This window comes from Patiria miniata, unplaced genomic scaffold (genome assembly GCF_015706575.1).
Source record: "Patiria miniata isolate m_02_andy unplaced genomic scaffold, ASM1570657v1 HiC_scaffold_22, whole genome shotgun sequence".
Taxonomy (NCBI): Eukaryota; Metazoa; Echinodermata; class Asteroidea; order Valvatida; family Asterinidae; genus Patiria; species Patiria miniata.
Genome location: NW_024037061.1, coordinates 17,368,729 through 17,393,936, shown reverse-complemented (window position 1 = coordinate 17,393,936; position 25,208 = coordinate 17,368,729). Strand labels below are relative to the sequence as shown.

The 25,208-nt window shown below is 41.5% G+C and overlaps 1 protein-coding gene across 1 annotated transcript in view; it reads left to right on the top strand.

The window, feature by feature from the left end:
- Positions 1–3,195: 3,195 nt before the first annotated feature.
- Positions 3,196–25,208, top strand: part of LOC119730133 — a 36,728-nt gene continuing 14,715 nt past the window's right edge. The window contains exons 1-2 of the mRNA XM_038202906.1: positions 3,196–3,253; positions 10,418–10,582. Of these exons, the coding sequence (XP_038058834.1) occupies positions 3,196–3,253; positions 10,418–10,582 (223 nt within the window). The remainder of the gene's footprint in view (positions 3,254–10,417; positions 10,583–25,208) is intronic.

The window sequence follows — 25,208 nt, the reverse complement described above, 5'->3', positions numbered from 1 at the left end:
GTATACATGGAGTTTACTTTCTGGTGTGTACATGTGTAATCACTTGTACTCTTAACCAACTTCGTACTTTGAGGGTGTAGAAGCCAGTGCATTTATGCATGCGTGCTCTGCTATGGATGAAATCAAGATACGGTTGAAGTTTATCGAGCTAACAGCATGTCAAATACTCCATGCCGGCTCTTTGCAAGCGCTGCAACTCTGCGTAATGCCGGTCCCTCTTTTCCAGAGTTCCTCTCAGTTTATCAGGAAGCTGCTCTCGCTCCCGTATTGATTTCCGCAGGTTGTTTTAAGCCTTCTCTGTCCTGACAATCCCAGCAAGACAAAGTGAGTTTGTGAAGGGGGAACATCTGAATCTGTGTGGATTTTGCAATTTAAAGCCAGGAGTGTTTGAGAGGGCTAATCCATCTTGTGTGACAGTTTGGATGTCGCGCATGTAGGTCAGCACTGTTAGTGTTACTCTGCAGCCTTTCTTGGGGGTGGGGGGGGGGAGGGGGGGTTCCAAACCTCGGTTTAATACATCTCCAACTTCAACTTTCAGGCCCCAGTTTTGTGAGTTCAGTTCACTGACTTGGAAGCCAGAGGCTGAATAGCAGGTCCATTTTCTGCATCTGAGCCTTACATGTAAATTTCTAAATATATGCCAACTGTCCAGAGTAATTCATTTCGTCAAAGAAGTAGAGGTGGTTAGTTGTTCTTGAGCTTCACATGAAGCCAAAACTGAAGATGAAGATTTTTTTTAATGTAAAAAAAAAGACACTTGTTAGAGACTCCACTTTTCTGTAGGAAGATTATACACCGTTGTCAGACTTGCATTCTAGAGTTGGGCTGTGTCTCAGACATGTACTGGTATTAATTAATTTTCCACTGACTATGGCCTCCATGCACAAGTACCCCCTCAATGGTGAGGAAGGGAGAGTTGGGGGAGACCACTTGGAGTGATATTCGAACGCATTGCTGATGATGCCTGACGTTCACGCAAAAAGCTATGTGCACATTCAGAATGAAACTACTCGTGCGTACTTCGCGCCACACGCACACGAACATCTTTACGCACCCAGGGTGTCCCAATCATGGGGTTCTCAAAAGTTGGTAAATAATCGCCCTCTCTTGTTTGTACACGGAGCCCATAGACTCCTGAGTTATTCCAAATGACAGTAACAGTCAGTCTTTTGATATAACCATTTTAAACTTCAATCTTTTCAAGTACAGTACTTCAAATCTTCCGGAACAGCTGGTTTGATGCAACACTGGCACACCAGTCTTTAACAGGTGTTAGAGAACGACACAAATAAAAAGTATCCAAACTTGTCTAAAAAGTTTGTGTACAGTGTTTGATATTCCGACATGGTTCACATATGGTTCATTCTATAGATTTAGGGTTCAAAGTGTGATACCGGTATATATACATGTATTTCTTGTCTTCATTACCTTATAACTTTGTACCGGTAATTTGCCATTGAAGTATCATTAAAAATGACTTCAAACGGATTTTCATTTGTTGGATAGGTACATGAAGTTTGTAATTCAAAATCACTCTTGGAGGAAGACTGCATTAAGTGCATCAGAACTGGTTCTGTGAAGCGCCTTGAGTGTCAATTTTTGATGGATTTGGCGCTATACAATTAGTTATTATTATTAAAATAAAATCAGAGATGTCAGATGTAACATACATGGACAGGGGAAAAAAGGACCTCACATTTATAGAATGACCCACCCATATTGGAAAACTTTATTTCAACTTTTTAGAAAGTTAAGCACTCTAGTTTAAGCTGCAGCCCATCATTGACTTTGTCATTGGACTCTGCCTTGACTTGAGCAATGCCACCTGGGTACGCTGGGGGCGATAATAGATTTATTACACCATCAGCCTGTATGCTCCTCGCATGTAATATGAGTCCCAACATGCTAGTCTGGCCTGACCCTAGCTTGACCTCAGCTGTTTGACTGAGCGTAGTGCACACCCTTTAATGTTCTGCCTGGCTCTTACTCAAAAAAAAAAAAAAAGGGGGGAAAGAAAAGGTGCATCATGAACTGGTTACTTTTTTCATGTGTATACATGTACTTGAACTTATGTACAGTACATACAGTTTAAATGTGTACAGCTTAGTTATTTTGGAGAAGTTGTATGTTCATTTGCACAGTTATTGTTTTTGATGGAAAGTTTTTCATCGTCAATCACTAAGAAAAACCCTGTAAATTTTGCTAAGATTGGGGGGGGGGGGGGTTTGGTGGGGGAGGGGGTTGTTAAAGCAGAACCAAACCCATTGCCAAAGCTCTTGGAGAAATAATGCCTTTTTCAAGAGGGTCAGATAACCTCATAATGATCTGCTTGAATTTTATGTAAAATCTATCTTAGGCAGAATCATTCATATGTACGAACATTTTCAGGGCAATGGCAGACTTATGTGATTTATTCTGTCAGTTTAAGGACATCCATTCACTAACAGTGTCATTCAGCTACCCTTGATTTGTCTAAAGAAGTATTAACTTCTGGTATACTGTACATGTAGTTGGCATAATGGTTTGAGCTAAACCTCATGGGGCAGATCGTTTCATGGTAGAGTACTCAGCCACTCCATGCTGCAAGTCTTGGCTTGGCTCACTCGGGAGCTGGCCTCCATTTTGTACACTGTTGACACAGCCTACAGTGGGTTGAACCACACAGATCCTTGGCTGGCTTCTGACTTCGAATTATTACTTGTGTGTATTCACTTTTTATTGCAAGGCAATCTTAAAGGGGCGGTTGTGAGATTGTGCGGGCTATACATGTTGGTTCTGTAACTTACGTTTTGCTTGAGTTTGTAAACTGTTGGTGTTACTTTAAGCTCAGAGGAAAACCTCGTTTTAGTGTACTCTCTTCCGTTAATGCAAAAGGTGTGAGGTACATATGTACTCTGTGTCTGAAATGCGGTTTTATATTTATTTTATGCACCTTTATGTATGTGTGCACTTGGTGCCAATTCATTGTTCCCTTCTTTAGCACACAGATCATCGATGTGATGTTCATGTGTCTTCGTGTATACATGTACCATACCCGGGGCCAGTTACATGTACATGTACCTAGAGTCGCTGGAATATTATAAGCAAAAACATTGGGCCAACAGGAGCATTTAAGGGTCTTTACACTATTCCAAAATCTCCTTCATCCAACTCAGAGATTTTAGAAACCCCTTTCACACATTGCAAGAATCAGACATGGCTTCCACGCGGGTCCAGCACTCTATGGGCTCTGTGCACAGGTACCCCCTCAAGGGTAAGAAAGGAAGAAATGGGAGAGACCACTAGGAGAGACATTCGAACGCATTGCCGAAGACGCTTGAAACTAATGCGAAGACGCCATGGGTCTGTGCTCATATACAGAATAAACTGAGTTGCGTGCATACTTCATGCTATACGCGTGCGAATAAGTACGCGGAAGCTGTTTGTCCCGTCTACGGGCTGTCAAAAGTGGTCAAAAAGCGCCCTCTCTTGTTCGCACACTAGTGGCGGTTACACCTCTATGTTCCGACACCCCTATGCTCCGACTGCACATATTCCTATTCCTAACCCTAACCCTAACCCTAACCCTAACCGGGAGTAACACAATCTAGGCTGTCGGAACATAGGGGTGTCGGAACATAGAGCAGTCACCCTAGTGGCCGGGTTGAGAGGCAGCAGGTAGAAAGTGCAAAATCTAATTCACACACCAGGTGTAAGTTTGTGCCTAAGTACCGGTGGGACTAACTTCAGCTACATGTGAAGAGATCTTGTAATAGAAAACTTGTGGTTGTCTGAAGGATATTTGATGATACATGTACATGTTCATGCATGGAGATCTCTTGTGTCACTTTTTAAAATGCAATAAATTCTACATCCACAATTGGCATGCAGTTCACTGTTGAACCGTGTACAGTCAGTGACAGTGAAGGAAATGAAGATTCCATTTGCTGAAACTCCGTACACGGCATGTGTCATGAAATTTGGCTCCATATGAAGACTATAGGCCTACCGGTACATATGAATATTATGTACTCTGATTTTGTTTTTCGCTTTAAGACCCATGATTTCAATTTTTTTTAAACATGATATCTTTGATTTTGTTGTCTTGTTCATGTTCATGTACATGGTACATGTACATGTACTTGTAGCCACTATTGGACTTATACTTTCATAGTTAATTTCAATAAGTCTTCAGTTATTATGCACCTAAGTATTCGGTCATTTTGTTATCATTGGTCCAGCATTGTAGTGAAAAATCCTTTTCTCTGAGTTCAAATAAATCCGAGTCCTTTTTTTTTGGTTTGGACTAGGTCAACAATCCAGTCTAATTGGGTCACCAAGGTTGGTATTGGCGATCGTTTAAGAGAGCGCAGACCACAAATCTGTTATTGGTTTGACCCAGTTGTTGACCAGCCATTCATAAACAGATGGGATTAAAGCTCAACTTGAAATTCCGTACATATTAAAATCTCCACGTACATGTACATGTACTTGGAGTGCAATTAGGCCAGGAGCAAGGACAGGTCCTACAAATGTGGAGTGCGTGTATTTTTAAATTGCTACGATGATAAGAGGGCTTCTCGCAACGACCCTCTCTTTTTGTGACCAAATGAGGGCGCTATTATTCCCCAAACAAATGGTTCATTCTAGTACTAAAATGACATTTGATTGCCAGGTTTAGATTGATTTGTGATAAGGATGTTTAAATTTGGTGGGAAATTGGTTGTTCAATTTGTCAACTTGCTGTACTTTTTCATATAAAACAAAAATGACAAAAGCTTGTCCATATTTGGAATGATTTGTCAGTGGCATCTGTCTGTTCCTGTGCATTGAACTACATTTACATATGAGTCGAGTGCAAAATTTATTTTCAGACGCTTTTGTTGATGGCTGTACCATGTGAATTAACCACAAACTTTGTTTTACATGTACAGTACTTGGGGTGCAGATATGAGGTTTATGTAGAAGTACAATGTGTAGCAGATGTATTGACTTCTGTTCAGAGTCATGTAGTTCTGAATTCGTGGCATTCTTATTTTGCAGTTGGCATTGATCCACTGCAAGTAAGTGAACTTAAGACGTTTCATCTGATAGACAGACTGTCTGTAGAAAAAGAGAAAGGAAAGGACAACAGCAGCTAAACGCATCACTGCTCATGATGGATACTCAACTGTAATATTTATCTCCAGAAGACAAATCTTCATCATGAAATTCCCATTTTAGTGTAATTGTTTCCATCCCCTTACTTGCCCGCATCCAGCCCTCCCTCCCACCCCTTCTCAATCTTCCGAAAATTTGCCCCAACGTTCACCACCCCCCCCCCCTCCCCCCTCACCACAACCGATCAGCCGCTTCAAGAAAAATTCCCCATGCATCAGTACTGCTCTCAGCCTGAATCCGTTTAGGCATGATGATGATGATGATCTTGTGGCAGTGGATGCATGGACCGCATCGTCGAATGCAAATTCCATGAGTTCCCTGGATACGGGCCAAGCGATCCAGAGGAGGAGATACCAGTGCCACTTATCTCTCTCATCCGTGCCTGTCATTCTGACTCCGGCATCAGATACATTTGGAACTCGATTCCTCTCAACCCAGGAAGAAAAGAAAAAATGTAATTGCAACTTAATGTCATCGTCTTTTAAGTTGCTTGTAATGGAACCCAAATTGTACCTTGGTGGTTTGTTTGATTTTGGCATTCCAGGGATGTCTGGGGAAAAAACACTATTCATAAATACCTAAGACAGTTTACGCATTCCTATTGGTCAAAAGCCCGTCACGTGGCCGGTCTTAAACAGATGATAAAGACATGGCTAGCTGGTCTTAAACACTTTTCCAATGTCATATAAAATGTGGACTCCCATGAAATCCGGTGCCTTTTACCGTTTTATTGGTTGAACATTCACAGTCCTCACGTAGGCATGCGCAACACTACGGTACCAGTGAGTCAGAATTTTATAGTTCTAAATTCAAAACGCAACGCCCCACATGTGTTGTGCGCGACATCGCACAGAACGTGCCACGCGCGCGTCAATCTCCATAAAAGGGTTGTTTACATCTTAATCGCCAGCTGAACACTCCATTACTTAGCTAGAGGGATGTTTCAAAAAGCATGAAGTGAACTTGTTGAACAAAATCGGGATTTTTTGACCGAAATATTGGATTTTTTTGACCGAAAAGGTATTTAGGAATGGGAATAAACATGTGCTCGGTCGGTATTAATCACTCTGTTTAAGACCGTTTAGAGTCTGGGTGCTGATAATTACCCTCGCCTCCAGCTCGGGTAATTATCAGCACCCAGACTCTAAGCGGTCTTAAACAGAGTGATTAAAACCTCTCGAGCACACATTTATTCCCTTAATCACATACATTGTGGCAGGAATAGTAATGCATGAAACACAGAAATGAGATATAATACCGGTAGGTGTAAAAATGAATCGTTTGTTATGCATTAACCCTAACGTCCTAGCCATTACTTTGAGATAAAGAACTGAGTACTACAGAATACTATGAGTGTTGTGCACACTTATATGCTGAAGCATTTCAAACTACAGCTGTAGTATGAAATACACAGTGCACTAGTGTTAATGTCCTGAAGTTGTTTTTTTTAAGGAGTTGTAAACATGTACATACAGTCGACTCTCGTTATAACAAACTGTATGAAATACACAGTGCACTAGTGTTAATGTCCTGAAGTTGTTTTTTTTAAGGAGTTGTAAACATGTACGTACAGTCGACTCTCGTTATAACAAACTCGTTCGGACCTAGCCAAATTGTTTGTTATATCAGAATTTTGTATTAAGAGGAACATCAGTCCCATTCATTGTGCAGATAAATGAACAGTCAGGACCAAGGCTTTATGTTTGTTATAACCAGAATTTTGTATTAACAGAGTTTGTACTAAAGAGAGTCGACTGTACATATGTACTTCCAAAACAAATTGCACATGATTGCATATTCGCTGAACCTCTTAGACCTTCAGAAATAAACTGCGGATAACATTAAATTTGTAATTTGTAATCTCCATGACTGTGGAATTGCCTACATACACAAGTAGCTGTTACAAAGAAAGTTGAGCAACATGACCGCTGACAATCCATATTTTTTTTGGATGATGCGTCCCTGCTTGTTCAGATTTCACGGACCGTTCCCACGTGTGCGGATCACATCCTGCCCCAGTCAACGGAATCTAGTTCATTGACCCAAACACCTCCATAACAATGTCTCGGGCTGCGGCATCATTGTCTTCTCATATAGTGCCAGCGATCCCCCCTCGGTGCGCGCGGATGAATCATTTCTAGCCGAGTTGCCTATTCTCTATTGGGGTCATGCTCAAAACCACCGGGGCCGCAGTCTTACTGCCCCAGGGCTGATTTTTTTGGTTTCTTTTCATCTATTGATTGGGGAGCGGTCGCAAAGTTGCAAATTTGTGATTATTCATTTGGTATTTAGGACTGCATTGAGGTGTTCAGTGTTGTATTGTTACATGTGCATGTAATTTGAGTCTTGGGTATCAAGAATTTCTCACTTGGATGAGATAGACTTGACAATTGTTTTTTTACTATAATCCCTTAATTTTTTCTTCTTGTTCAGTAGACTGTCCAGGCATGCAGTTTTTGTAACTTTCCTCAGATTTCTTATGGGATCCATATCATGTTTACCTTGGTGCACTTGAAAAAAAATTTGGAAATTCCAAAGTGAACATTTCAGAATTTCTTGAAAGTTGACACATTCTGATAAACCATTATTTTCTCCACTCACATATATCCAACTACATGTTTGTCAGAAGATGATTTTCTTATTTTTGGCCACATTTTAAAAGGGTTCGCTGCACACTTGAAAATATAATCGGAAAATCAAGGCAAAGTAAATTTCTTTTATGAAAGGGAATGTTTAGACTTTGATGAAATTTCCCTTACTGTGAAATTTGAGGTACCGTAGAACTTTTGCTCTAGCAAGTCACTGGAGGCAAAAAAATGAAATAGTGCCATATTAGGGGCAAAGCCATTTTGGGAACATCAACAATACACAGGTACATTGTACTGTGCACAGGTGCGCAAGTGTTGTTGGCAGTCTGAACTCCGATGTAACAGGACCATGTAATTGGCCAACCCATTAACCACGCCTGCTCCAATATTCCACCGTCCTCACTCACCTGCCTGTCAGTTCAAATTGTGCCTTCGCTTTGTAACCCCCACTGACTGAATTACAACCCCACTTCAATTTAATAGCCGTCCAGAACTCTTTAAAAGGCTATTTAACAACAAGGGCACACATACACAGGCTGCACCTACATAAGAAAAAGGGGGGAAAAAGAGAGGAAAAAATCAGCTCTGCAGGTTACCAACAAGATTAATTACGGAGAGCTATAAAATACAAATTGCCTCAAGTGGCTGGCTTCCTGTCCTGAAATAAGGTCACAGTCTCTTTTCATTATGAAACATGTAGTTCATACCATTTTTTTTGTGGTGTACACAATTAACACTCCAGGATGATTTGTACCGTATGGGGGAATTTGTATTCCAGTGGCAGGGTGATTGCTATCTAGACACATATCTACACATATGCACAGTTATGTATGCCTGATAAAAAATACTGAGGGCAATTCCACAGAATTATAAACTTCATTACCATAACTATAAAAAAAATCCAAATGCCACAAATGAAACATACATCATTTTGAAGCATATTATCTGTATTTTATTTAAATATAATTTATTTCTAACAATGTTCAACAGGTCAGGTGTTTATACTTGGAACTGAAAAACTAATTAATGGGTACACGAAAAAAAATCAATTTGTCTGAGTATACAACGTACATGTACGTCCGACACCGTGGAACTATTACTGGATATACAGTGTATGAATGGGGTCACTCTGTGAGGAACATACCCGGTAGGGTCCGGTGAACATAGGTACCGGGAACATACATGTAGGGACCGGGGAACATAGGTACATGTACGCACCCATGGAACTGGCCCTGAGCAATCTTCAAAAGATTTGACAAGAACGGGGCCTGTTTTCATGGTCCATGCAATGTCTGACATATTTAGATGAAAAATGAAAATCAAAAATGGCTTTTTACTGTTTGTTGATAATAATCGAAATATTGGTTAAGGCCGGTCACTGCTTTCGCAAGAACAACCCTACCCTGCTGAACAGCTTGTAATGGCAATTTCTTTTACGTGGTTTTTGGTACCACATGTGCGTGACAACATGGCCCGTTCTCTGCGTGCGTACAATCAATACTACTCATGCGATGTATGAAACTTAAGCTGGAGGACGTGATTTAAGCGATCCTTTCTGAATGCAACTATTAAATTGAACCCTCAATTTCCCAGAGTTTTAGCCGTGCCGGCATGGATTTTTGTCTCGCTTTACGGAATAATTGTTGTTATTGATCTGCTAAGAACAAACTCTGTGGGCAAACAAGTGCACCCTGTTTGTTCAGGACTTGATCATGAAATTAAGTGACCACCATGGAGTTTTGATTGTTATATTTTTTTTCAGGGAATGTGAATGTTGTGAAAAACTAATCAAATATGAAATGAAACAGATACCGAAAATAGAGGAATTTTACATTTAAAACTGTTCGCATCCTATGTTATTTTTTGTCATCGTGGTTTCCGCAGTAAAGGTTCTTATAGATATTTTGTCAAATTTTGAGCCGAGTAAAATATTTCACTTCACATTCAATTTTTGGTCAAAAATGTTGATAAAATGGCTTCTTTTCTCTTTCTTTTTAAAAATTGTTTCAAAGTATTCCACACACAGCTGATCACTACGTACAAAACCAATGAACATCACAATGTATATACATGTATCGGTACCGTATCTGGGATCTGTAGCATTAATCAAAATATTGCAATACGTGGGAGGGGCTTTAGATGGATTAAGGGCAGGGGCGGATCCACTCCAATCCAGGTTTGGCTCAAAAGGGGGGGGGGGTGTGGAGCTGTTAAGAGGGGTGTTTAGCAGGCATACCGGTATGCTATTTTTTCTGTTAATATCCTATTTTTTGCGGCTCAAGGGGGGGGGGGGGGAATAGCAAGGTGCAAACGTCTCCGTGTCAAACAGTTGATGGTCAATAGGATAATAGTCAAAGTGTAATCACAAAGTGTCTTGGTCCTGGCTGCTGGACTTAATGATGTGCATGGCTTTGGTAACCAGTGTTGAGACCAACCTCAGTTGGTCGTCTGAAATGGGCACCTAGACTAGTCCAACTATAATCAATTAGGGTGGGTTTGAGCAAAGATAATGTACATGTACTCGTTTGTACATGTATAATTGAACTGTTGTGTACCAGAGTTCCTGGTGCTGCTTGGGAATTTACTTGTTTAGCTCTTATAGGAGTAACTTTCTGTCTTAACCAAACTACAATGTGGTGTTGTCAGCTATAAAAAAAAACTTTGTTTCTGTACCCTCCTTGCACTTGCAGGCCAGCAGCAAGTAGACCTCAATCCCGTGGACCGACGCACCCAGAATAAACTCCTGGAGCAGAAGCGACGAGACTCGCTGAAGAATTCCATCGACAACCTGAAGAATGCCCTGCCCGACGGCCGCAACCTGGCTGACCAGACGCAACAAAGTGTACTACTCAAAGGTAAGCTAAGTTTTGATTTTATGGGAGCTGCTAACGGAACATATCACTAAGCAGATGTCTGAGCCTAACAAAAAATCTGCTGTAAACCAGTCACCAGCAATGTACATTACGTGACATTTTGGCTGGTAACCTGGTTTTGCTATTAAAGCAGATATTTTCTGTGCTTAGAAATATTCTGTGCTTAGAAATATTCTGTGCTTTTCTGTTATAAATTGACCCTTGGGAAACACAAAGCATTGTCCTCAAGAGTATAGTGAAACAAGAGTGTGTGTACATGTAAGAGTTCACAGTGAGTTCATAGTACCGTCACCCAAAGAAGTCCGTTGGGCAAATTTTCGTTGGCATCATGACCATTGAGGATCTATGACTAAGTGCCTAATTTGTGCATTTGAGACAATGAAAAAAATTCCCAGAAACAAGTCTGACAAACGTGCTTTTGAAAAATACCATATGGATGGGGCTTGCCTTAATGTGTGAAAAGTCTGCAGCTATAAGTAGAAAAGAGATTTTGTGGCAGCAATTGCCAATCTGAGTTGCCATGGTAGTCCCCATGCTCTCGATACCCTGGCTTTGTTTAGGAGAAGGATACGCATCTAGAGCCCCGCAAAGGCACCCCCTTCCCTTTGATACTGTGATTCAGTTCCCATGAAATTTCCCTTGTAGTCACTATGGGACTGTTATTGGTCCTGCAGTCTGGTTTCACCTGCCTCCCCTCCTAATCCGGATTTTTCTGGTTTGGCTCAATGGTGGATTGGCTGAGGTGCTGACAATTTATGAGTATGCGAGCACATTCTGCCCTGTCTATATGGGCTCAGTGCGCAAACAAGAGAGGGCGCTTTTTTTGTTTACCACTTTCGTGAGCCAAGTAGACGGGACACACCTCGTGCAAGTACTGGTTTGCATGCAGATAGGGCGAAGTACATGTACGCCTGACAAATTAGTATTCAGTTGTTTTGAAAATTTTACAGAGAGTTGAACAGTATGTGTGGTCATAAAACTAGTTCCCCAATTGCTTTTGGATTTGATGGCTTAAATCTAGCTCATTGAAACATTTGTGTGAACATCTTGAAATTGTATCTCGGCTACCTCACTGGATGCAAGTATGTCCAAGCTGCGGAGCTGTGAATAATTGTAAGACGTGACATGTACTACCGGTATATTCCAATTATAGGAAAGGGGTGTATAGGCTGACTGAGATTCAACCTATCCATCGTCATGTTAAGTGCATGTATGTCTGCAGGTTCCCAAATCTTTCTATGATTTGAAGTCAGTTCCCCCTCGTTCCCCCTTTGCAAATCTTCAATCGACAACACCTCGTATGTCACAGCACGGTGAAGAATCACTAGGAAATCAACGGGCACATTCAAGGAAGAAAGCTACCAGAACCCCGAGCCCTCTTCATGATTCAGTTCCTTCAAAACTTCCTATTCGTTTCGGCAATTCTTGCCCCCTCTTTTTTTTTCTCTCTTCTGTCGCCAGTGTTTAGTCCCCCTGTGTGACGCCTTGTTAGTAAGCGTCTTCGTCTGCACTTGGTGGCAAACCTGTTAACCCGAAAACTCCACCATATCCTCTGCCTGACACTCTGGTCTGTTGGTAGGTTCTGTTCGCGCACCATTAGATAGGGCTTTCCCTGCTTGCTTCCTCCGTTCACGGCCATTGGTGTCTGATTGGCTTATAGTTGACTGATCAACATGGGCTGCATCTTGCGCTAGGCTGTGTGAGGGACGTAGGGGACCTGCCATGCTTAAGGTGTGAACAGTTACCTGTATCATGGTGTGAGGTCAGTTTAAAGTCACGCCGATATTGACTGGTCAGTACCGTCCACCAATAGGAAAACACACATTACCAAAGTTGGTTCCGAATCCCAAAAACACATGCTGGAAATAATTTCCGATTTGAAATTTACATGCCTCCACCCTTCCACTAGTGTTGCAGTTGAACAGGTTTCACGAACAGGTACAGGTACCGGTACATGTATAGGGGGAAAATAAATGACACTGATACTAGGATACTGTTATGCTTTGGATGTACTTAGCTGAGTACACATGTATGCATTTTGATGACTGTTAATTTGAACTTAAGTACAGAAAAAAGGTTTTAAACTTAAATTGTTACACAAGTTTGAGTAGCACAGCACTGCTTTTTCCCTTCCTCTCAGGTCTCATGAGTACTTTTGTCTTTTTACAGACTTATTAATGCACCGCTGTGTTTTGTTCATACTGGTGTATGCACAAAATTGAACTGATGATGGAGGAGTTAGTTCTGGGGAAAATATTTTTCACCTGTAAACCTTCCAATTGCCTGTTGTTCCACATCTTAAGCCCTGCCCTTCCCTTGTTCAGAATGTTGTCGAGAAATTCATTTCAAGTGTCCAGGCCTCGTTAAAGAACTTGTCGATCGGAAAAAAGAATTTTGCTTGACCTTTCGGGAAAATGACTCCAAACCCACTTAGGATTTGCTGGAGAAATATCTGCCGTGTGCATCTACGTTAAATATATCTTGCGCCTTAGGCTACGTGTGGGAATAATTGTGTTCAGATGTTTGCTGGAGACGCGGCCAGGTGGAGCAGATTTGGACTTGGTCTGAATTCAAGCGCAGGGAATCTGAACTTGTGACCCATTATACGATTGTTGTTGTTACGCGACGTGCAATTAGACCAAAATATAAAGTTTGCCAATTGCCCGAGTACATGAACACATTATTGTTGACAACTGCTTCAAAACCCCCCCCCCCCCTCCCCCCGAATGCACTTAATTCTTTTGAAACCACAAAAGAAAACTGAAAAATCTGAATCTCCCTGATAGATTTCAAGCCTTTCAAAGATTTCACGGCATGAAAGGAATACGTGAAAAGACTTGGAAACTTTTCTTTTATTTTTTGGCAATTTTCTTTACAAAGTCTTCACCTTTCTTGAAACCAAGCGCATTCTATTGTAATATGTACTATGAAAAAGAAAGTTGAAAGAAAGTCCAAACTTTCGGGAGTGGAATTGCGGTTCACTCATGCATCCTTGACCCCCATAGCACACAAACACAAACAAAACTAAAAGGTTCCACTTGTTTGTTTTTGTTTTATTCCAGTATTATTCTTAGCCCAACTGCTTCTGGCAACTTGTACAAGTGTAAAAGTATAGTCCACGGCCAACTGACTCTTATGGGGGTCAGGTTTTTTCTTCGCCTAAAAATTGCCCTGAGCTTCGTAATTTAGCCAAAATGGAATTATTTGTTCAGGGCTGGTTCGTAGAGTTTAGGCCAAGTTCCGGCTTCTCAGTTTTGGTCAAGATTCAACCTTTTGCCTTGGGGCAGTTCAAATGCTGTTGCAGTGAAACTTGATAACCATCATCGTTTTCCAAGTCATGGATAAAGCTATGATTATTTTCATTGTTTCAGAAGATTGTGTGGCTGAACAGAATCGCCCTTAATATGTGCACGTGCGCGCGTTTACGGTGTAAATCGAGGACACACGTGCAACATCATCAATGAATCGAGGACGGAAAACAAATCGAGGACTCCTCGGTTGGAAAACGTGTACAAAACCAATGAGAGCTGTTGCGAAAAAGTACAAACAAAGGAAAAGGGAAGAGGAACAAGAGAAAATCCTTGATTTACACCATAATCAAACTGTGTGTACACGCGTATGTAAAACAAATGGGCAATTTTTTATCTGTCTTTGATCTGATGGATTTTTGAAAAATACATGCCCAAGGTTAATAAAAACTAGTGTTCGTTATATTTGTTAATTTTGCCACTGGCGTCACTGACAGAAAAAGGGTGTTTTGGGATTGGGGCACAAGAAAGTGTTTTTTCTGTGCCAAGCCTCAATAAATTTCTGAACCTCAAAAGTACTCTTAAATGGTTCAATCTTACATATATATTTATCAGTGTTTCAGAGTCCCATTTATAATTTTTTATTTTCTATGAACCAATTCTCTGTGAATACAGTACTCTTGATTGATCTGTTAGAGGTGATTGTATCCCTTTTTTTGTGATACGTGTACATAATGGACTAGTACAAGTAATTGACGGAACGTGTTAACATGGAAAACATATGCACCTGCTTTTGGAGATCCGTAGTCGACGGGAAATGAGAGGGAAAATTGATGTTATCCGCATTTTTGGTCGCATGCATCAGTACATGAAGGTATGCCATTGCATCCCATCTGAAGTCAATCATACCCAGGGAGGTTTTTGCTGCACTTTGTCTGCAAATTCGCTGTCGCAAAGTTCACATCATTGTGTCATAATTGGTCATGACTTTGGTAAAATCAAACTTGCTTTAAAAGTGCTAACATTGCGCAATTCCTTCTTGTCCCTCACGGTATAGCCGGGGTTGTTCAGACGGAGGGCTATCGCTTTAGCTAGCTCCAGAGATAGCTAGCTGCACCCAAAACGGTTGGAACACAACTTAACTCCACCTCTGGAGCTAGCTCTTGAGCTATCCAGCCTTAATTCTAGTCCCCAAAAATTGTGGGGCTAGATCCACTTTCAGCTCAGCAGGGCTTCTTTTTATGACCTATAGGCCTAGCTCCTGTCCTTATATGAAGATCATTATCAGTGGCTATCAAGCCGGCGGAGTGCGGCGCACTGCGTGCATGTGGCGCTGAGCATAGGTGCTCACGATCAGTTTTACACATCACTGACCAGTGACGGGCTCTCGACCAGTACGGTAGGAATGGGTAAACTGTCTCAGGTGTTTATGAATAATTTAAATTCAACTTGCTTTGTATTTGGGATCCTCTCAGTTTGTAAGTAATTTTGCATTACATCAAAGTGTGAAGCTATTTACACCCAGTGCAATCTCACTGAGGACAGATTTTTGTTTAAACTCAGTGACAGTGAAAGTACAATCTATCTATTCAGTATCTCAGAATAACAAAGACCTGCCTCAGATGTGATGCCTTCAGATGTACAAGGGGTCAATTGATGCATTGAAACATGTTAGGATCAACATAACACATGTATGAGTCAAATGAGATTCTCGGAAGTGCTGCGGATCTTCACCTGTCCTGTCATTCTTACAAGCCCCATACTTCCTCTGCTCGGAAGGAACCGCTGATACCATGAATGGCCAGAGGTGGTTCACCCATGGGTGATCTGGGTCACAATCCTTGACACTCTCTTGGTCAAGTTAGGTATGTGTCTTGTGAATTACAGTGCTCATCATAATTACAAGTACGTGTGTGTGTCTCAAATAGCGTTTATTGGTGGATATTGGTTTGATTGCGCGTATTGGACTCATTTGAAAACTGGGGGAAGGGGTGATTGGGTGAAACCTTGATCGCCGGGCAACTTTCGCTTCACTTTGGCTTCAGTATCACGCAGATATTCTAAATAACTGCTTTGCGCCATCGAAGTGATTATATAATTGGGGTCACGACAGCAACAAGATCGCGCGCAGTTGGCGGCCACTCACCAATGGTCACGTTTTTTTGCTGACCATCCAAAAGTCATTTGTTGTTGCGAGATTGCTTTGAAATCCAACCACCTTGTTTACGTTGACATCAGTCGATTTCTTGGAACTGTACAAGCTGGCCAGGGTTAGGGTTAGAACTAAAATGTGGAGGTAAAAATTCCTCCGCTTCTGTGTGTTCGTTCAATTCGAATTGCGAGGTCTGTTATGCAGGCAGCATGGTCTGTCGTCAAGGAAAGTGTGGTGACCTCAGTCATTCTTAGGTAACACTTGCGAACACATCTACCGGTACCAACGAGGGCCTCATTGCATGAAGTTACACATTTCCTGTCTCTGTGATACATGTCAAAGAATACTTTCGCATTATATTCTTATCACGACCCCCAATTGACACGCTTTCCTTGACTTCACACTATAATTCCCAAGAGCACGGTCAAGCCTCCTCGTGCACTTGGACTGCATGAACAATGGATGCATCACTGTCATCACAAGAGGGCGCTGTTCACACCTAATGTAATCAAGCGTGGTCGAACTCAGCTGAACTTCTGGGACAAACAGGAAATTCTGGATGTTTAAGTCTGACAAGATTTGGTAAACGGACCAACAAAATCGAACTCATTTATTTGGCTCAGGTACATGCGTAATCTTGTATCAGCCAGTTTAGTGAAAGAAAAAAAGGTATTTGATGTTAGTGACCGAAACTTGGTCTGGGTAATTGTTTGTTCGGGTCCAGCGGGAATCCTTGCGGTAAGTGAGGGGGAAGGGGGCGACTTGAAACCAGTCAACGTACAAATTGGAGATAACATATCGTGCATTGCAGGATTTTTCGGGCTTCTCTCCATAATCCACCTCGCCAATTGATTATTTCCTTTCGCCACATGTTCTTAGTTTTGGGCATTAGGAACAATTAGAGGAGGGCAGTATCGAACCTTTATAAACCCTGTCACCAGTTCAGGAGGTTTGTCATAACTTAATAGCAAGAGTTTTGCGGCAGGACCTCTTCTTGTGCGTGTTTTGAAACCTCCCAGCATTTTCGAAAAACCAAATGCCACATTTCTTCCTGGAAAACCCGAAGTTGTGAAATTTTAATTCCAAATTGAAAAGGACAAAGGAGGAGCTTAAACATTTTTTTCGTTTGTCATGGGGTCCCAAAATACCCTTCTCGGGAAGTTGCACATTATTGTAGTGAAAGTAAAATGCTCCGAGTATGTCAATTTGAATTTGTCAGTATCAGCAAGTACATGTACACGTATGTAAGTTGCAGTAACAGTTCAAGATTAATACACGTATAATTGTGAACTTCACGCAAATGATGTCGTGAGCGTTGGCAGTCATGCATGTTCAGTACACAGTTTACAAGGAACATGTAAGTCAACTGTTTTTCAAAACTGATTTCATAACATCTTTAAGCAAAGCAGCCTTGGACATGTTGGATTTCCATTTTTGTAATGGTTGCAGTTTTTCAGAAATGAAATTCTGGCCGCTGAGTTTGTTGTCCACGGGCACAGGTCCAGAGATCAGTACTTCACTTTGGCCATTTGCTCCAAGTGTTTGCCCAAGTATTATTGGCTGCAGTTCTGTGGTCCACCTCAAGTGAGGGGGTGTCCCCCAGGATTACGATGGCTTTCCGGCTCAGACAGCCCACTCAAGGAAGTGCAGACCCCTCAAACCATTTGGCTGGAAGCTGGAGGAGACAGGTGAACTGACTGGTGATCTAATAATTTATCAAAAATAAAATCGCTGGGATTTGGAGGAAATTGAGACCCCAAATTTTTTTCTTTTGGTTTTTTTTTTTTTTTTTTTTTTAATGCTGTTGCTTGCTCTTTGCTCCCTGGACAATTTTTCGGAAGGAGAAATGGCAATTACACTGCAGGTAGGGTGGGTCCGTCAGTCTCCATGTCTGGACCATGCCGTGGAGTAATTTCCTCCCCCGTGAATTTGCCGGGAACTTGGAAGTCAACCCCATTTTACAGAGGGAAAAAAAAAAAAATCCCAATCCAAACAGCCCAGCTTTTGAGTTAGAAAGGGGAAAAAGTTTTTAATTTGTATCGTACTTCTGTTTTACCCCGGCACAGAGTAAACTGTGACTTTTACGTGACCTGTGAGTTTGGTCAATTGAGGATTTACACTAATAATGTTAGGGATTACTCACCGCGCGATTGCAACGCTGATAACCCAACTATCTTGACAAGTCAACGGCAATGGGGTCAAGAGTTTGCGTGCATTTGTTTGGGGGGGGGGAGAAAATGAGGGGAGGGAGGGGGTTTGCGGTTATGCATGCAGGGTACCTTGCCTTGCACTCTCTTGCTCTCTCCCCCTCAACTCCGGCTTACGTACACCGACTCCTAGCCCCGGGTTCACATTCGGCGTGCCATCCATCGGATGTGTCATGAGTAATCCAGGAAGGAAAATGAGGTCTATGTCCAATTTGGAATTAATCGCGGGGCCTTGGGAGGCCGGGGCTATATGCCGGGGCTGAGTCAATGGCTAGGGGGGATTGGCTCGGGTCCTTTCTACCCTGGTATATATGCCCCGTCATGCCCTACACCCCATGTACCTGTGTGACAGGTGGAACGGAATCCAGGGCGTCTTGTCTGCTTGTGAGCAGACAAGATACAGCAAGAGCCAGCTGTTATCTTAACATGTCATACGTGTTATGATATGCGTGACTAAATCCCACAAAATGAGGTATGCATGTGCTTTAGAAAGAGCATATTCAACTCATAATTTTGACGTACCACTCAGTTTTACATCTTGTTGAATGTGGACATCATGTGGTTGAGGACATTGAAACTTCCTTGCAGTCCACATTGTGCAAACAGAGCTAGACAGAAGTAGCTCGGATGGCTTCCAACTCATTTCGTTGGGGTAGGATGTATAACTTATAGCACGTTCGGGCGAGGACCATTAGTCGACTAGTTGTTGATTCGTAACGTAACTTATGCCAGCGCACTAATAGCAATGTGCGAATGCCCCTAGTCAAACGATGGTGAATACATCATCATGACACTTTCTGGCTCCCTGTTGTGCTATATGATGCGTGCGGCTATTGGTAACCAGTGATGGAACCATGCTCTGTGGTCCAGTTCCAAATAGTCGCCTACAGTAGTCCATCCATCCTTTGTTAGAGCAAAGTTAGTCAAAGTAGGTAGCGCCAGAACTTGCTCATGGCTATCGGATTGTTGGTGTTCTTGTGCCGACCTGGTGGTTGGTTTGTCTGTTGATCTAGCTGTTGTTCAGTGCTTCCTTATAAATGATGGAGGTTTTTCCAATGCTGATGAAATTATATATATATGACATACATTATGCAAATTGAGCTATATAGACAAAAGTAGTTCACGGACTTCGAACTCATTTTATGGGTTTAGGATGCATATCATCCCTGTCAGATTGTCCGTGCACTCTTTGATGCCTGGTGGTTGGTTGGTTGGTTTCTTCAAATGGATTTTGTTCACTACGTGCTTGCTATGGAATGTGGACGCCCCTCCAAATTTTAAGCCATAACTCAATTTAATGATTAATTAAGGTATTTTCCAGAGCTAATGAAACCATTGGATATTAAAGGTCATTAACTTTTTTTTACCATCTCTCACTTTGAAGAGCCTTTAATAAAGTGTCAAATTTTAATAATTCTTTTGGTTGATATAAATTTAAACCTGATCTCTGTTCCTTATTGTAGAGTTAAAAAAAAGTTCCAACCTCTTGTATGGCATGAGGCAGGGTGAGGTTTGAAGGGTAATATTTGTCAGCTACCTAGGGGGGATGAACCACCGCCCACCCGCGGGGGACCCACAAAAGTTCAGCGGTCTCCGGCTGCATACTTGAGCTAGAGAATGCGTCGTCAATCTTTGGGTGCTGGCGTTTTACTAGTTGCTGTGGGCTGTTTCTGAACTTTTCTTTGAAGGTTAAGGTTTGTCAGCGTTTGGCTCACATCCTTTTCTGCTGTAGGGCTCAGGTACTAGATGGGTGTGTTGGGGGACAGGAACAGTCATGTAAACAATTTGTAAAATGCACGCTCCTTTGAAAAATAACTGAACAACAACTGCCCACTCGCACAATACAATACCCCCCCCCCAAAAAAAAAAAATGGGGGAAGATGCATTAACAAACTAAAGTAACTCTACAGGCATGCAACTTTTCCTTGGATCAGCTGATTTCCTCTTTTTTCACTTCCAATGTGTGCCATTGAAAATAGAAAAAAACTGTACAAACTCTTGGAAAGATTTGAATTTCCTCTTTTTTTGTGACTTCCCAGTTGCATGCCTGAACTCTAGCTGTATTTGGGACTGTTTTGGTGCTATAACTCCATCCCCTGGTAAAATGAAAGGTTTTGAAACAATTTTTGAAAAAGATGGTTGTTTCTTGATGTTTAGTACACCTTTGTTATGTGTCCTCAGTGTCTCAGTGTTCACAACAAATTCACATATTCACACAGTGATTTGGTGCATGGTAACTTGTATTGATGTTATAATCTGTAATTCCCTATTTAAAAAAAAGACTCAAAATAAGACTTCTTACTTTTCTCCGGCAAACCAGATCTTCCAAAATGGCTACAATCCAATGTCTCCCAAATATTTGAGTGAAGAACTGTGCATTATCTAATTAAAGGGAAAATACAACATTTGCAAACATCGAAAAATAAAACTACCAAGTTTTTACGAAATACCTTACTAGGATGTTGGTAAATGACAGTCTGAAGCATTCTGTAAAATTATGGCACCTGGTGTGGAGTCATTTTCAAGAAAACTGTATTTTTGTATGCATTTCCAATGGTGGTCGGCCGACCACCGTTGGAAAAACCTAACTATTTTTCAACTACTGCTCCATATTTACCATTTTTCAGTCCAAATTGTGTTTGCTATTGGTTACATGTTCATGAACGGGTGCAGGCCAGCTAGACTTGTTCCCTTACCTTACAATTTTCCGGCATCTATAAATTGATCCATTTCATTTTTAGGGGAGTCAGGGAACCAGACTACTTGAACATTTTTGTTTTTCTTGGTTTTTCAAGCATTTCGGACACAAAACTTCAAACATGTCAGTGTAACAATATTTTGTTCTATTATACTAACCACTCAACTAGTTCATTTCTGAAAATTACAGCGAAAGCCAATGATGTACATTCCCTTTAAGATAAAGTCAAGAAAAGGAACAAAAATCAATGAATGAAATACCACAACCCAGTCTTTCAAAAAGAAAAGTATTTGCAATGTAAGCCCTTAGCCCCCGACCCCCACCCCAGAAAAGGGTCAAAAAAATTAGTGCGATAAAAAAAATAATTTCAGGTGGCTATGTAGAAATGATAAAAATTCGCAATATGATGGAGAGATAGTAATGTTGACTCTTTTATCAGCGCAGTGTTTCCCTAGCTGTTGCATAGATAACGATAAAAACGTGTCCGGGTAATCAATGCCGTTTTTCCTTCCTTTTTATACAAATGATATTGTGGTTTTTCCCGAGTTATCTAAGGTCACCGTGACCCTGATGATAGGGTCTTTTTTTATGACTTTCAACGTTTTATGACTTTCAACGTTCGCGAGCCCGCATATGTCAGGCTGCCACACATTCAGATTATAGGTACATATAGGAAACGTATATGTACTAGGATACATTTGCAAGTTCTACAGAAATGTACCAACCAATTTAACGAGAAAATCCTTGCTCGAAGTGAAGATAGAACTGGTACCAAACACCCTGTGAAATTGTTTCGCCTGAAATGTTATCATTCGGAAGAAAACAATCATTGAAGGTGTTTTAAGAAAGTTTGCCTGTTGGCACATTTTTTACTTGCATTAACAATGAAATCCTGTTACGAGACCCCAAAAATTGTGCATACGTTTTCTCCGTTTTCTCAAAATGTACAGCATCCACTGAGCTGAAATTTCAACAAGTTAGTTATATATCATGCACCCTTTGAACAATTGGGTTGCTTAATTCAAATGAAATATAAACTTGATCCAACGTAAAAGCAAATGATCCAATGTAACTTTACAATTTCTGTCCTCTCTTGAATGGATGTTTCACATAGGTTTTGGGAAACTAGAGCAGATGTCATGGGCATGCAGCGGACCGGAGGAGGGTAGGAATGTCAGTGGGGGTGGGGGAGGGCAATAATGTTACCAAGTTACCCTCAGTAATTTACCCTAGTCCATAACAAATTACTCAAATTCCAAATATAAGATAAGAAAATGTAACACAAGGAGCACTATACAAGTGCGTTCGATTACTTCCCCCGCGCTTACTCGTGCAAGCGCGACAGCGTTCGATTTACCTCTCACGTGACTTTTCGCACTTACTCGAGCCTGGCCCAAGTGACCGACTCACCGAGCTGGTTAGTTGGGTAAGTATCCCATAAGGCCATGCAATAAACATGGCTGCCAACATGACGTCCGGCGGGCGCCTCAGGCCGTGTGCTTCCAGAGCTACAGCTACGTCTATTGTCAGCCCGTCCCTGCGTATTTTCAATGGGCGCAGACCTAGACCTAGCTCTAGACAGTTGATATGGATGCAGCCTCAGTGTCGTGTCAAAGTTCAACTTTCCAGCTCTTGCACGAAACTTGTACCCGAAACTGTTCGTTTAGTTAGCTTCAATGCGCATGTCTGTCATCACGCGAGGAGCAGGCGCGAGTAAGCTGGGGGAAGTAATCGAACACACTCCTAGGGTCAGATGGCATCCATCCCCCTTCTCAATCTCCCCCACCCCTCCCCAACCACCACTATTTTCCAAATTTCACAAGCCCGTGATCCCCCTTCCTCCAATCTTGACAAGAAATCTCCACTCCTGGCAAAAATTGAGGAATCTCAGATCTCTTGAATCTGAATTTTCCAATATTTTTCACTCACAAAAAAAGGAAAGACATGTCGCCAAACCTGTTCAAATGCTGTACAGTGTAAGTCATCATATGTTTTATTTTTTTAGACATTTAGCTGTGGTCAACTTTTCAAGGGGGTTGGGTTGGGTAGCAGGTGTATGGCAAATTTCAAAAATGCTGTGTTCAAATTAATGTTAGTGATAAGAAATTCGGAAGGCTTGAGGGGGGTTGACCCAGTCCTTACACATCGTACCCCCGGTATTGCATCATCACGATGACATAAGTGTAATATGCCGGCCAGTTATTATAACTGGTTTCCTGCAAGCCATTATCAGTGTTGGCTTCCCATTACGTAGAAATAACACCCCTGAAAAAAAAAGCGATGATGTGTAAATATATAGAATTTCTTGCAAGTCCAAGGATGATCTATGCGCACCACAGGAAGTGGCGAATATGTGAAACCCAATAGGGGCAATATGGCATTAAGTGCTGATAAGGCCCACACTGGCCTGGGTGTGATGGGAGGGGACACTTGACAGACCTCCGGGCGTCATCCCCACCCCCTAGGGGAATCGGCTTAATCCAGACCCCCTAGAAAAATGATACCGCCATCCAATAATGACGTGTAAAAACTTGCACTTTTTTTTCAGTTAACGGTTTGGCCGGGTGGGCCTTGTCATCACCCTGGCCCACTTCGTGCTGACTTTCAATCTTTACTTCTTCTTTTTTTTTCTGCTCCTCCGAAAAAAAATAATTTGCCTAGGCTTGAAAAAATATGTGAGTGCTCTTTCCCTGATAAGTTGTCACACCCACTGCAGGTAAATTCAGATTTGGTTTTGCCAGTGATTCAACTGACCAGTTGAAAAAATATCAAACAAATTTAAAACTTGCTTTATGATTAAAGGTAATATCCAACATTTGCAAACATAAAAAAAACCAACCAATTATTATGAAATACCCCCGGTACCTTACTTGACCGTATGTGAGTAATAGTCTCAAGCATCCTGTGAAATCAGGACACCTGTTATGCTGTTGTTTGCAAAGAAAGTGGAATTTTGTATCAATTGGTCAGATGACCATCGTTAAAAAAAAATAACTGACTGTTTTCAAAAATTCCCCCAACTTTACCAAATTCAGGCATGCAACTTTCCTCCAATCTGCTGATTTCCTCGTTTTTTACTTCTCATGAATGCCATTACAAATTGAGAAACACTGTACAAAGTCTTGTGTGGTTTAGAATTTCCTCTGTTTTAGTAAAGTCCCAGTTGCGTGCCTGCAAATTTAGTAAGTCCACGTTTTGTTTGCATTTTGTTTGAAATAACACACAAAACAGTTGAGAAGGTGTGATCACTTTGCCACATGAACACGTAATCGGCAAGAATGCTGACTTATGGACTCCGTGTACAAACTGTAGGTGGCGCTTTTCGACCACTTTCAAGAGCCATGTGAACGGAACACAGCATGGGCATAAGGGTTCGTTCTTGTAAGACACTAATTTTCTTTCTCAATGGGCATAAACCCAATGCATCTTCATGTGAGTGGCAGGCGTCATTGGCAATGCATTTGGATGTCCCTCCCAGTGGTTTCGCCCCTCCCCCCCCCCCCAACTCACCCCTCAAGTTGTTACCGTTGAGGGGGTACTTGTGCGCGGAGCCCATAGCACTTTGTATTTGATCTTGAGATCAGTGGCTTGCAGAAACGAATATGTTGACAAGGGCATAAATTTGTATTAATCAGGCATGCAACTTTTCCTATGTTCCGCTGATTTCCTCATTGTTTACTTCGAATGATTGCCATTACAAATTGAAAAACACTGTACAAAGTCTTGTGTGGTTTGGAATTTCCTTGTTTTTTCCCTTAATTTCCAGTTGCATGCCTGATTAATGAATGGGGGCCGGTTGACAATGGCAGAATCCAGAATTTCCTGGATGTTGCAAATTTGAAAATTTGGTGGATGGGGGATTGATGCTTAGCTAGCTCCCCCGCAAGTCAAAAAGTGGGGGGGGGGGATATATCCTCCTGATGCCTGCGCCCCTTCTTGTGACTTTACGCCCTTGGTTGACAACCTTATTCTTCATTATGTAGTGCATATAAGTCGGATGCAATTATCACTCCTCTGAAAAGAGCCTTGTGAAAATAGTGTGTCTTGGACCATTGTACATTTTGCTCCGGAGATGTGATACTTTGAAGCTGGCTTTTACATTTTGTTTTGTTTCAGACAAATTTGGAAAATAAATAGGTGAACCATTTGAGGAAATAACTGTTTAAAAAAAAAAAATTGTAAGTTGATGTTTATTTTATCTCTAAACATCTCCAAGGCCAGTTACACAAAGTTAAAAGTATTTGGGAATTAGTTACTCATTAAGTCTGGCTCATAACGGAAAAAGCGATCTGTCTTTATGATT